This window comes from Gymnoscopelus braueri (assembly GCF_963280865.1).
Source record: "Gymnoscopelus braueri genome assembly, chromosome: 10".
Lineage (NCBI taxonomy): Eukaryota > Metazoa > Chordata > Actinopteri > Myctophiformes > Myctophidae > Gymnoscopelus > Gymnoscopelus braueri.
Window position 1 is genome coordinate 46,596,644 of NC_137611.1, and position 14,793 is coordinate 46,611,436.

Genomic DNA, 14,793 nt, shown 5'->3' on the forward strand with positions numbered 1-14,793 from the left:
TGGCTGCCGTGGCTGCTGGCTGCTGTGTTGTGTTGTGTTGAACGTTTGCTTTCCGTGTGCTTTTCCTTTCCCTTTATTTTGCCTTTCATAAGTTTCATTACCACAGCTAAACCATATTATAGAAAGAAAGGAAAACATGGAGTGAAAATATTGTACATATCAAGCAGGTTCCAGATATTCATGAGAATGGCAATGCTAGGAGGCAGTTATAAAATAAACAATATCTGAAGTTATAAAAGGGTTAGGGTGAAACGTGAGAAACCTTTTGTCGCTAAACCTCAACACACCGCAACACATTATAGGTTTTAAGTTATCATTGTTCAGTTTAGTCTTAGTCGATTAAGAATTGTAATTGCATACTAGTCTATAATTAATTGTCTATGATTGTTTCTCCGATGCTTAATGAATTGTCTTGAAAAAGAATGAGCAACTTAACCCTTTAATTCTAACAGTCTCTAACTTTCAATATCCAGTATAGTCATTCTAAAATCAACATTAGAATGTTCAGTTGTCAACCTCACTAACGTGAACAGGCTGCTCTCTGTATTATTTTATGCAGCAAGCATTATTTTATACATTTGGCCGGGAATCAGAGGGTCCCTGGTTCACTTCCTATCTACCCAGTCATGTCAAAGTGTCCATGAGCAAGACACTTAACCCCTAGTGCTCCCCGGGTTAATGTATGAATAGCACCCACTGCTCCTAATAGTTAGGATGGGCAAATGCAGAGAACACATTTCATAATACGTTACGTACATGTGAAAATGTGGGGGGAAATGTGATTGGGGACTTAATTATGAATTGTAAAGTAGTATCCTGTGTGGACAGCTGGAATAATGCTGGAATAATGAAGCTTTAGTGGAAGTTGAATCAGGAAAATCTTTTCTCTCATGTTCCTCCCCTGCAAGAGACAGAATGCAATTGTCTGAGAACACAGTGTTGTCTGTGATCAAGTCAAACTGGTTTTACTGCCATAAAACATCATACCATTTAGACGCAATGTGCGTCACATCAAACTAAACCACACCCGCACACGTTCCCTAACCCTAAAGCAGGGATTCCGTTAGCCGGTATTTACCGGCCATTGACCGGTAAAATGTTTAATTGGCCGGTAATTATAAACACCACCGGTGTGGCCGGTTGGGAAAATGCTGTTATCAGGCTATTTTATAATTTAAGCCTATTATTAATATTATTATTTGGATAAAGTAGTTGGCTACAATTAAAATCATAATCATTTAAAGTTTTTATCATGATCCGACTGTGTGGTTTAATTCCGACAGCCTGCTCTGCGCTGCAGTTATAGAATATAGCCTATTCGTTGACACTAGACAGAGTGGTTCGCTCGGGTGTTGATAAACAGAACCGGGATCTTCCGAGGTGATATAATCTGGACCAAACCGGACCCAATTGTCGATAAAGGGACCCGAACACGTGTGGGTCGTGGATATTATGCAAGCACAGTGACTGTCTGTCTGCAATGGATACAGTGGTGAAAGTTGGTGATAGCAACTATCAGAGGTGGGGACTTGGACTCGAGACTCGAGACTCGACTTGGACTCGAGTCCCGATTTTGATGACTTTAGACTTGCTTGATCAAATCAAAAATAGACTTGGACTTGCTTGGGACTTGAATGCCAAAGACTTGAGACTTGACTTGACTTGAACGCCAAGGACTTGAGACTTGACTTGACTTGAGCCCTCTTGACTTGAACATTTTCAAGTCACTTAATACCTTACAGCAAGCCCAAATAATATTAAAATGTTTAAAAAGTGTTGCATCAACTAACCGGCCGTCAGTGACGCCTAGCATAGTGTTGCCAAGTCCGCTTATTTTCCGCAACGTTTTGGAGAAAAAAATGGCTTGCTTTTGGCTTGTTTTTTTTTGGTCGGTTTGCTTATTTCTCTCACGATACATGGCAACGCTGACAAACTCACAGTCCCATTGACGGTAACACAACAACAATGAGACAGGAGGACAGCACATAAATCGCCTTGTAATTCGTATTGATTCCCCGACATTAAAGTATCAGTATCAGTTCAATACAGGACACATCTTTTAATTTCTGTTAATTTAAACTGGTAACCTTAATCATGTAGTAGCGTGTACTAGCGTCGCCTGTGTTCCACGTGTTGCACGTAAACAAACACATACCGGCTTCACTCCTGCCATCGCTGCTGCTGGAGGTCTGGTTGGAAGAAAATGACGACTCCAGCAGTTATAGCTTATGGTTTTAAAGATTATTATGGTGGAGGACAATAAGACAAGAAAAGCAGTATGCAAGGCATGCGGTGCCAAAATCACCGATGGAATTGCAACTACCTCGAACTTCAATCGGCACTTGTATAAGGTGCACAAAGAAATGTAAGTGGATCCAGATATAAGTAACCTAAGCTAATGTTGGGGGGAGGGAAAACATTATTGTAACTGGAGACAGAGAGAGAGAGAAGACCTACTTCACATTAACATTACTGTGTGTGCTAAGTGCAAACTATAATAACCAGTGGTGGAAACAAAGTAACTTTCCACGTAAGTACATTTACTCAAGTACTTTACTTGAGTACAATTTTTAGCTATATACATTCGGCCATTTGAAATTAGCCGAATAGCAGATCTACAAGCTCACAATAAGCTTGTAGATCTGCTATTTTCAAAATATTTGTATACATTTGAAAACTTGTGAAATGGGACATTCTGCATAATGAGTACTTTCTACTTTTGGTACTTTAAGTACATTTTGATACCAACACTTTTGTATTTTTACAAAAATAAAACGTTTGAGAACCACTGTCCTAGTGGTCTCCTAATGTACCATACATAGAGTGTCATAGTAAATCAGTGTCATACATATTCTGAGGAAAACCTGGAGACTGACATTCAGTAATTGGGTCTTATGATCAAAATAAGAACATTATAATGGTGTGTAAAAACAAAATCTAGAATATAACAGACACATTTGTCCCTGTATGGATATATTTATGACCCCTGCCCATAAGTTAACATTGTAGACAGAGAGAGACAAGGGGGCAGGGAGGGACTGAGGGGGGGGGGGGGGGGACACTGAGGGGGGATGAAATTAATAATAAATGAATAAAAAGTGGTTTCAACTGCAATTCATGTAGGGCTACAAGGCATTTTATGACATCTGTTTTATATGCTATTTTACAGACATGAAGCATACAAGCTCAGTAAATCCAGGCCCAGCACAAGCAGCCCATCACAGCCTCCAATCTCCTAGTTCATGGACACCGGTGTACATCAGTACAGCTCCACTCATCCACAGCAGAAAGCGATCACCAATGCAATACTGTCCGATTTAGTAATTGACTGCAACTTGCCCTTTTCTATTGTAGAACACCCCAGTTTTCGGCACTTCATGAAATTAGTTGACGGCAAATACAACCCAGTGAGTCGCAGAACACTGACATCAAAAACAGAGGACATTGCTGCAGAGAGACGTTCAACATTGAAAACTCAGTTGAGCAACACAGAACATGTCTCAGTCACTGTGGACATTTGGTCCGACCGGAGGATGAGGGGGTTCCTTGGTGTCACTGTGCACTATATTGAGAAGGATGCAGACTGCAGAGAGCCTACAGCTAAAGTCCAACCTCTTGGCCTGCGACCGCTTCAAATGTAATGTATTGTAATAAGATAAGAAATATCTTAAAAATTACAAATTGTAATAAGAGCCTGCTTGCTCAGGGGAAACATTGAATTTGTGTCAGATCCTGTGTCTCGGTGAGACATGACCTTTGACATGATCTAAATGGCTCAATAGAAGAGCAGAGAGACAAACTACAACCACCCCATTGTACAGAGTGGTGCTTTAAACCCTGTCCTCACGGAGGAAATTGAAAAGTACAGTATCTGCATTATGTTGGTGGACTCCAGAACCCTTGTTTAATAAATAATTAATTAGTATTATGTCTTGGTGGGACTTGTTTGGGACTCGAAACAAAAGGTAAGGACTTGGTTGGGACTTGAAACAAAATGCTTAGGACTTGGTTGGGACTCAAAAGTTCAGGACTTGGACTTGACTTGGGACTTGCCTGTGTTGACTTGGACTTGACTCGGGACTTGAGAGCAAAGACTTGAGACTCGACTTGGACTTGCCACATAGGGACTTTGTCCCACCTCTGGCAACTATAGAGGCAAGTAGGCTAATCAACCTCGCGCAAGGCCACATATATCATGACACATATAATTCACGTTAACAAAACAAAACAAACTTTTGCATATCAAGGTTGAATGAGAATCGATGTAAAGCCCAAAATATATATTAATTTGTTTATACTGTGCGACGGTGTTGCGCAGGGAAAGGCTGTGGCGCAGGGTAATTAGGACTCGCCCCAAAACACCTTCGCCCCCATTTTTCAGGCGGACCAGTGGTTCTTGTATTCTTGTATATGTTTTACTGAGGATAAGGGTAGAAATAGGTTTAGGATTAGGTACAGTTTTACTGATGTTAAGATTAGGATAGGAATAAGGTTAGGTTTAGGCATAGTTTACTGATTTGTTTAGGAATACCCTACCAGGCGAATAGCGCCGGATTTTCCCCGGGGCGACCGTGTTTTGGGGCGAGCCGCCGCGAGCGGACGTTTTGGTATTCGTCACGCAGCAGTTCACTCATGCCCACTTTATTCATTTCATTTTTGGCAAGCGACATCTCTGCATGATATAGTAGAGTAGATCATATAATTTAGTTATCTATAAAAACAGGAACATATTGCATCTGTGATAAAGTGGAAAGAAGCGCAGCTCTAACGTAACGAGGTGTAATGATCAGTTGGGTGCATGTATGTAGTGCAAACATGCATGTGAAGTTAATTATAATATGGCCGGTAAATTTATTCTTTGGCTGGTAAAATTTAATCCTGCCTCAGTGCACGACACTGGCACACAACTGCCATAACTGAGGGACAAGTATGGTAGCGCGCGCGCTCACTCTCTCACACACACACACACACACACACACAGTCGTGTCAACTTTTATATACGTACAGTATGTAGACTTCCGCTTTTGCTTTCTCCATAAATCAGTGCTATTGAACACCCTTACGTCTGTGTGTTGGTAAAAAAAATTATTGAACCAATGAAAAGTATTAAAAAGTGCTTCTGACAAAAGCAGCTAACTCCATTGGATCCTCAAACTTTCTGCTAAACCAGCTAACTCCAGCAAAGGGGGGTGGAGTTAGCTGGTTTTGCTGGCTCCAGGCTCCACTCCCTTTTGACCTCCAACCTCATTGTGAGCTTGGAGGTCCATTCAGCTGTTCTTATCAATGATAAACAAAACCTCCTAACTCCAGTTTAGTTTTTTTTTATTTTCTTTTTTTCATTTCCTGAAAAATTTACATTTTGTAGTTAGCTGGTTCCTGCCGGACAGCAGAGATATCAAAGATCTGATCATAGATCAGTTTGGTTTGTTCATCTTAAATGTCAGTTTAATCAGAAGTCTACTACTGTGACTTAGATCATCATCATCAACCCTCCTCCAAAAATCACATCACATTCACCTACACTCTATTTTACACTACAGTGTACCAGTCCACTTTACACTGACATCAATAAAGAACAAAGAACACAGCAGCTGAAAGTAAACTCAAAACAACAACACAAGCACAATACACATTCAATCATAGACAAATAGTTATTTGAATAGGAGTTTTAAAAGTGAGAGACGGAGCAAGCTGTCATTCCTAAAATTCTTATCAACTCATTCACCTTTTTTTGGCCCTGCTCCAATCAGATCTGTTTAAAACTGTTTCTCAACGTCTAGTCCGTGGACCCCCATGGGTCCAAATGGACCCTTACGGTCTGTATCTGTAACTCTGAGAGTGGAACCAACCAATGTGGTTCCATTTGACACCACCCAGCCGCACCACCATCTCCCTGACACCACCGACCACGCCACAGTGCATCTACATACCTTCATGTGTGTGTGTGTGTGTGTGTGTGTGTGTGTGTGTGTGTGTGTGTGTGTGTGTGTGTGTGTGTGTGTGTGTGTGTGTGTGTGTGTGTGCGCGTGCACGAGCGTGCATGTGTGTAAAGAGGAAGTAGGCCCATCTAATTCACTATGCTTCATCGATAGAAATATTCACCTTTAAATATGACTTGGTGGTTTTCCTCTCATGTTGAATTGATCAAGTAAACCTAAATTAAAACCCTGATGAATAATTGAAGGCAAGACACACTGAAAGTTGTCCTCTCTCACTACAGTGACACAGTCCACAATAAGCTGACTCAGATGCATTGTTATGTTTCAATAATGCTGCTATTAGAACTGTGGCAGTTTTAGATGCAGTATCAAATGTCAGTTTATTCAGAAGTCTACTGGGACTAGGAGGATCATCATCAACCCTTCACCACAAAAAATCACATTCAGTGTCTCAGTCCACTTTACACTGACACCAATTAAGAATGTAAAACAGCAGATTAGACCTAACCCCTAAATAATAATACAAACTCAATACACACACAGTCATACACTAACATGTATTCAAATAGTAGCCTAGTATTTATTTTATTATTTATTTATTACATTAATTGAATCATTTAATTTCAGGTCTGTTCTGCCCTCAGTGCTTTGACAGGCGCAGTTAGGCAGAAAGACTCCGGACAAGGGTATCAGGTGTTAAATCTTTTACTCAAAATCCAGGAGTAAAACTGCAATACAATTACAACAAAACATCATCAATTGGATTCACATGAACATTAATTTGATATACTTAATCATAAACATACAAAAAATACTCACAGACAATACTTTGTCACACAAGAAAACAGAGAGGACATCTGTCTGCCTTCAAACACCAAACTGAAACTGGTATGCTGCCCTGCTAATCATAAATCTAGCACACCTTGAGCAGAAACTTAATTACAAATCTCAAACACCTGTCCTAAAATAAAGGCACCCTCCCAGTAACTTCAGAAAACAGTACCGCACCCACTGGCGGACATCAGTCTCAGCCAGCACAAGGTCTGTGAATTCACTTGTAATGTTTGTTGAGATATTTTTCAAACATGAGGGGAAAAAAACTATAAATCATAAATCAAAAAACATTTGCATGTTGACAGCAATCAGTTGAAACAATTGCATACAGGAAATGCGCGGTTATTATATACATTCCTAAAATGGCCAATAGATGCTAGGGTATTTCACATGGAATATCAAACCCAGACAATAATGGGGGCTCAGGAGGTAGAGCGGCCGTTTGAGAAACGGAAGGTTACCAGTTAGATCTCGGGCTCTCCCAGAGTTAGTGTCAAAGTGTGTGAATGGGTGATTGTAATGCACATAATAAAAAAATATATAATAATGAAATACCAAACATATAATAATTATAAAGTCCCAAATGCTCCAGAGAACAAATTTACTGAAAATTATTATTAAGAAGTTATACAATACTTCTCAAGAGACAAATAATATAAACATAATGTTTACATTGGTATTTGTTTTGTTTTGTCATCTTTTTTATTTCAAGGCTAGGAACATCCCTACTGGTTCCTGCATAGTCAAATACATTATTGGGTTGTTTTATTTGCATCATTCTGAGAATGTTGACTGTGAGTGGAAAAATGTGAATTATATATAGTACCTTTATTAGAAGGATAACCCCTTGAGATGTGTCATCTCGTTTTCGAGAGGGTCCTTATGACAACAATACAGACAGTACAATAACCAAAACAATATAATAAGTACATCCATGCATACTATATATAAACAGGACTTAAAACAAACTTGACAAAACAAAAACAAAACAAAAGCTTTATGAAGAAATTATTGTGGAGTCATGAGAGACAAAACCAAAGTCTGGTCTACTTAAGGTCACACAACTCAGCAGTGTCTCCAACATGCATACCAAGTCCAGCATAGAGGGTCTGGGTGAATGTTGTCTGGACTCTTTGGAGGAGAGTCATGGTGTCAGAGACACTGTAGAAGGACAGAGTACCTGCACTGTGATCCAGGTACACTCCTACTCTGGAGGACACACGACCTGGGATGTAGGTACCCTTCACGATATTTAAACAACGTTCATTCCCGCACAGTAAAGACCACGATTTATTATTGCATCCAAATAAACCGTCATTCGGACAGGGAGAATGTTTCGCTGTTCTGCTGATATCTTTATATGATACTGCTATATTAACACCTCTAGTAGAACTCCACTCTACCTCCCAGTAACAGCGTCCAGTCAGACCCTCTCTACTCAGAACCTGCCTCCAATCAGTGAATCTCTCTGGGTGATGAGGATATGATTGTTGTTGGTCCATCGTTGTTACTTTTCTGTTCTCTTTAGACAGAGAAATTTGTTGGTTTGCTGTGTTTGGATCCAGTGTGATTGGACATGAATATTGTAAGAACTCTGCTCTTGTCTTGGGTTCTGTTGGTGTTGACAGTTTCCCGGTTCGATCTCCAGCTCCTCCAGGATTCGTGTTTAGCTGCCCCTGAGCAAGATACTGCTCCCCTAACTGCTCCCCGTGTGTCCCCTGTGTATGCACACTGCTCTTAATAGGATGTGTCTCAGCTCTTGTCTTGGGTTCTGTTGGTGTTGACAGTTTCCCGGTTTGATCGCCAGCTCCTCCAGGCTTCGTGTTGAGGTGTCCCTGAGCAAGATACTGCTTCCCTAACTGCTCCCTGTGTGTCCCCTGTGTATGCACACTGCTCTTAATAGGATGTGTCAAAGTAATTAAAAATAAGAGGATCACTACAAATACCCTCTTTATTTTTTTTATTTTAAGAATGTCCTCTCGTTTGATTTTTTGTAAGAACTCAGCTCTGGTCTTGGGTTCTGGTGTTGGCAGTAAAACATCCACTCTATTCACTGACTCTAAGACGTTTGTCCCATCCTCTTTAAGAATGTCCACTAGTTTGTCCCTCATCTTTGACACAGCCACAGTCACATTTTCAAAGTATCTCACAGGACGGACATTGCTGCTGACAGGGTGTGTAGATTCACTGATCTTTGAGAGGGAGGTGTAACTGTTTAGAAAATGGATGTGATCCTCTGTGTGTGAGATCTGCTCCAGCTCAGCATGTCTCCTCCTCAGTTCAGTACCCCTCTGCTCCACACGCTTCCTCTGTTCTTCAGCACGACTCACTTCATGTTTCTGCTGGTCTCTGATCAACTCCCTCAACTCAGATCGTCTTTTATCAATGGAAGAGATGAGATCAGTAAAGACTGTGTCACTGTCCTCCGCTGCTCTATCAGCACAGTGATTGATGGACTCCAACTCCTGATGAAGCACCAACACATCTTCCTCTGTCTCTTTGACTCTCTGCTGGATGTTCTGCTGACTCGTATGAAGTTCTTTCTGTCTCTCAGTCCTTTCTGCTGCTACTGAGATCGTATCATGACCTTTGTGTTCTTCCATGGAGCACAGATAACAGATACACTGCTTATCAGTACGACAGAAAATCTTCCTAACCTCGTCGTGAAGAGAGCAGATGTTCTCCTGAAGCGTGGATGTGTTGACCAGCTTGTGATTCTTAAAGGCAGGAGACTGATAGTGAGGCTGGAGGTGAGTGTCACAGTAAGAGACTCGACACTGAAGACAAGTCTTGACAGCTTTCAGTTTTCTCCCAGTGCAGAAATCACAGGCCACATCTCCAGGTCCAGCATAGCAGTGCTCAGGAGGAACAGATTGGAGTTCTGTCTTCTTCAGGCTCTCCACCACCTCAGCCAACATGGTGTTTTTCTTCAGCACAGGTCTTGGGATGAACGTCTGGCTGCACTGTGGACAGCTGTGTCTCCCTCTTTGATCATCCTGATTCCAGTATCCCTCAATACACCTACTACAGTAGTTGTGTCCACAGGGAACAGTCACTGGATCCTTCAGTAGATCCAGACAGATAGAACAGCAGAGCGTTTCCTGGTCCAGTTGAACTCCTTGCTGTGCCATTTTACAACTTGCTGACTGACTGCCAGACTGAGAAACAGACTGAGTGCAGTGTGGTTTCATTTACACAGAAATCACATGACATGGGAGGTTCATTCTATCTAACTACATGCCTATACCTGCATAACAAACTGTGTGACACACTGAAACGTTTCTTATCTGCAAGAGAAAGTATGCAGCTGTTTACATTGTTACTATGACAACACAATGTTGTGTATGGTCCATGCAGTCAAGCTGGTTTTACTGCTATAGCAGCTAGATCTCAATGTGCTTCACATCAAACTAAGCCACACTAAAGACTATTATGAAAACATTATACCACAAATACAAACACATCAACAAAGTACAGCCACCACCAAACAAACACAATAAGCATTTTACAAAATCCACCCATAATTTCTTTTTTTATGTTCATGGGCCAAAATCCACACGCGCGTGCGTGCACACACGCACACGCACACGCACGCGCGCACACACACACACACACACACACACACACACACACACACACACACACACACACACACACACACACACACACACACACACACACACACAAAACCACAGTAAACAAGTATTTTATACATTAATCATGCCGACAACACCTCTCCACACACTCTGATCACAACTCCACCCGTACAGCGATACGTCCTCACACAGCCCTCCCTACAAGTCAGGAGCAGCGGTGGACAAAGTACTCAACCCCAGTAGGCTACTTCAGTCAAAGTTTAGATACTCCAGGTCAAATATTACCACTACAAGTGAAAGTAGCTCAGTACAAATGTTTACTAAAGTTTAGTTACAAAAGTAAGTGATTAAAAAAAAATACAACACTAAAAAACTTTATTGATATGCACATTAGAAGTGAGTATACTGTATGCAATGACCAATGCAACAATGTATATACACCAGGGTTTCATCTAGGCATTTTTGGGGGGGCGATTTCATGGCCATTTTCAACCGATCTTTCTATAATTGGTCCTCATTAAGGCTCATTATAAAATGGCACCACTATCTGTCTACTCACTCTGTGTCTCAGAGGAGGGCTGTGGACAGTTCCGAAACCTACACGCCTACCAATGACATCATCGGTAGGCAGGTTTGATCATTTCAAACAAGATTTCAAACTTTTTGTTTCCCTTTTTTCTTTTTTGTGCAAGTACAATGGCTTCTATTTCAGCATGCTAACTTTCCAGGAAGAGAAAGGCTGTAGTTTCTTCTTGCTTGAAATCCCCATTGATGATGTCATTGGTAGGCAAGTGTCTGAACTGTCCATAACCCACCAATGAGACGCAGTGAGTACACAGACATTGAGACATTCTTTTCATATAGGCTATTGAAGTTTAACATACGTTCTTCATTTAAACTTTGTATTTTCTTTTTCTACAAAATATCGGTCACAGCCTAGGTTGGTGTTAGCCCTGAAACATGACTGTCATACCATGACAGTCATGGTGCCGAGTCCCCCTGGTCTAAAGTTGTGTTCGATTTTTTCACATTGCCATCTCTCACATAAACATAAACGTTCAGATTTCAAATATAAAGTGCTTACCACCGAGCCATGGATGTTACAAGGCGACGCGATAAGTACCCGTATCTCCCGTATTGTTCAATAAAAAGCATTTTAGTCCGATCGCCAGCCATTTTCTCCAAATGTTCTCTGATGCTTCCAACCATGCGACACTAATGGTTGGGAGGTGTATTGCACTCTGATACATTATAAAAAGAAAAAAGAAAGGTAGAGCGGCCGTTTGGGAAGTGGAAGGTTCCCAGTTAGATCCCGGGCTCCCCCAGAGTTAGTGTCAAAGTGTGTGAATGGGTGATTGTAATGTACACTGTAAAGTGCTTTGTATAAAAGTGCTAAATAAAAGCACCATTTACTTCATAACAAGGCACAAAATGGTTAAAAATATATAATAATAAAATACAAAACATGTAATAATTAGAAAGTCCCAAATCCTCCTTGAAATTAATCTTCTGAATACAAGAGAACACATTTACTGAAAATGATTATAAGAAGTTATACAATACCTTCTCAAGAGACAAATAACATAAACATAATGATTCATTTTGTATTTATTTTTTGTCATCTTTTTTGTTTTGTCAAGGTTAGGGACATCCCTACTGGTTCATGCATGGGGTCAAATACATTATTTGGTTGTTTTATTTACATCATTCTGAGAATGTTGACTGTGAGAGGAAAAATAAGAATTATGAAGAAATTATTGTGGAGTCATGAGAGACAAAACCAAAGTCTGGTCTACTTGAGGTCACACAACTCAGCAGTGGATCCAACACCAAATAAACTAAATCCAGCAGAGAGGGGCTGGGTGAATGTGGTCTGGACTCTGTGGAGGACAGTCATGGTGTCAGAGACCACCATGTAGAAGGACAGAGTACCTGCACTGTGATCCAGGTACACTCCTACTCTGGATGACACAGGACCTGGGATGTTAGTACCTGTACCTTTCACGATATTGAAAAAACAACCTTTTTTGTCACACAGTAATAAAGACCACGATTTATCATTATCTCCGAATCTACTGTTAACATCTCCCCCTGTTCTGCTGATATCTTTATATGAGACTGCTATATTAACACCTATACTCCACTCTACCTCCCAGTAACAGCGACCAGTCAGACCCTCTCTACTCAAAACCTGCCTCAAATCCGTGAGTCTCTCTGGGTGATGAGGATATGATTGTTGTTGGTCCATCATTGTTGCTTTTCTGTTCTGTTTAGACAGATACATTCCTTGGTGTGCTGTGTTTGGATCAAGTGTGATTGGACATGAATATTGTAAGAACTCAGCTCTTGTCTTGGGTTCTGTTGGTGTTGACAGTTTCCCGTTCGATCACCAGCTCCTCCAGGATTCGTGTTGAGGTGTCCCTGAGCAAGAGCCTGATCCCCTAACTGCTCCCTGTGTGTCCCCTGTGTATGTACACTGCTCTTAATAGGATGTGTCAAAGTAATTAAAAATGAGAGGATCACTACAAATACCCTCTTTATTTTTTTTATTTTAAGTATGTCCTCTCGTTTGATTTTTTGTAAGAACTCAGCTCTGGTCTTGGGTTCTGGTGGTGTTGGCAGTAAAACATTCACTATATTCACTGTCTCTGTGATATTTGTCCCTTCCTCTTTAAGAATATCCTCTAGTTTGTCCCTCATATTTGACACAGCCACAGTCACATCTTCAAAGTTTATCATTCACCGGACAGACATTGCTGCTGACAGGGTGTGTAGATTCACTGATCTTTGAGAGGGAGGTGTAACTGTGTAGAAAATGGATGTGATCCTCTGTGTGTGAGAGCTGCTCCAGCTCAGCATGTCTCCTCCTCAGTTCAGTAACCCTCTGCTTCACACGCTTCCTCTGTTCTTCAACACGACTCACTTCGTGTTTCTGCTGGTCTCTGATCTGCTCCCTCACCGCAGATCGTCTTTTATCAAAGGAAGAGATGAGATCAGTAAAGACGGTGTCACTGTCCTCCACTGCTCTATCAGCACAGTGACTGATGGACTCCATCTCCTGATGAAGCACCTTCACATCTTCCTCTGTCTCTTGGATTCTCTGCTGGATGTTCTGCTGACTTGACTCGAGCTCTTTCTGTCTCTCAGTCCTTTCTGCTGCTGCTGAGATCGTATCGTGACCTTTGTGTTCTTTCATGCAGCACAGATAACAGATGCACTGCTTATCAGTACGACAGAAAATCTTCCTCACCTCGTTGTGACGAGAGCAGATGTACTCCTGAAGCTTGGTGGTTGCATTGACCAGCTTGTGTTTCTTAAAGGCAGGTGACTGATAGTGAGGCTGGACGTGAGTGTCACAGTAAGAGACTAGACACTGAAGACAAGTCTTCACAGTTTTAAGTTTTCTACCAGTGCAGAAATCACAGGGCAAATCTCCAGGTCCAGCATAGCAGTGATCAGGAGGAACAGATTGGAGTCCTGTGTTCTTCAGGCTCTCCACCACCTCAGCCAACATGGTGTTTTTCTTCAGAACAGGTCTTGGGATGAACGTCTCTCTGCACTGTGGACAGCTGAATCTCCCTCTTTGATCATCCTGATTCCAGTATCCCTCAATACACCTACTGCAGTAGTTGTGTCCACAGGGAACACTCACTGGATCCTTCAGTAGATCCAGACACATAGAACAGCAGAACTGTTCCTGGTCCAGTTGAACTGCTTGTTGTGCCATTTTACAGCTGGCTGACTGACCGACTGACTGCCTGATAGACTGCAGTGCAGTGTGGTTTAATCTCCTAAGAAATCACATGACGTGTGTGTGTGTATGTGTGTGTGTGTGTGTGTTTGCGTATTTGCATGCATGCGTGAGTGAGGAGTGTGTTTATAGAGGCAGTGTCTAGTTCACGGTGATGAATAGGTACAGTAGAAATAGTCGCCCTGTTGAAATTTGAGACATTAGTTATCTTCTCATGGTAAATCTCAGCTAAAATACTGATCAATATTTAAATACAAGACACATTGAAACGTTTCTCCTCTACAAGTCAGTATAGAGCTGTCTGCGTTGCTACTATGACAACACAATGTTGTCTGTGGTCCAGTCAAGCTGGTTTTACAGGTATAGAACATTTCAGCTAGACTCAATGTGCTTCACATCCAGGGGTGTATTGGTGATTATTTTCTTCCGGCGCATATTTAATTTTATCTTAAAGCAGAAAACATTTTTGTAGAGGAAATGTTTTTTAGCTTAGTTTTAGAATTTTTAAACTAATACAAATTCAAGGAATGCCTTGAATTAGGCTACAGAAGCTGAAACTAAAAGCTTCGAACAAGTGACGTTCTCTTCTTCGGCGGTGGCTGTGGCCGTGGCATCGTTGCGTGCAGATAGGATACATACTGGAAACAGCGGCTTCTGAAGCCAAAATGAGGAG

At 41.3% G+C, this 14,793-nt stretch overlaps 1 protein-coding gene across 1 annotated transcript; it reads right to left on the reverse strand.

Annotated features, from left to right (window-relative positions):
- Positions 1-6,521: 6,521 nt before the first annotated feature.
- On the reverse strand, positions 6,522-14,137 carry LOC308093637 (E3 ubiquitin/ISG15 ligase TRIM25-like). The gene is given in 4 exon segments (XM_080439968.1): positions 6,522-9,931; positions 12,073-12,091; positions 12,627-13,100; positions 13,102-14,137. Coding segments are annotated over 4 exon segments (3,600 nt in total). The 5' UTR covers positions 14,097-14,137; the 3' UTR covers positions 6,522-7,819.
- Between the last annotated feature and the right edge of the window lie 656 nt (positions 14,138-14,793).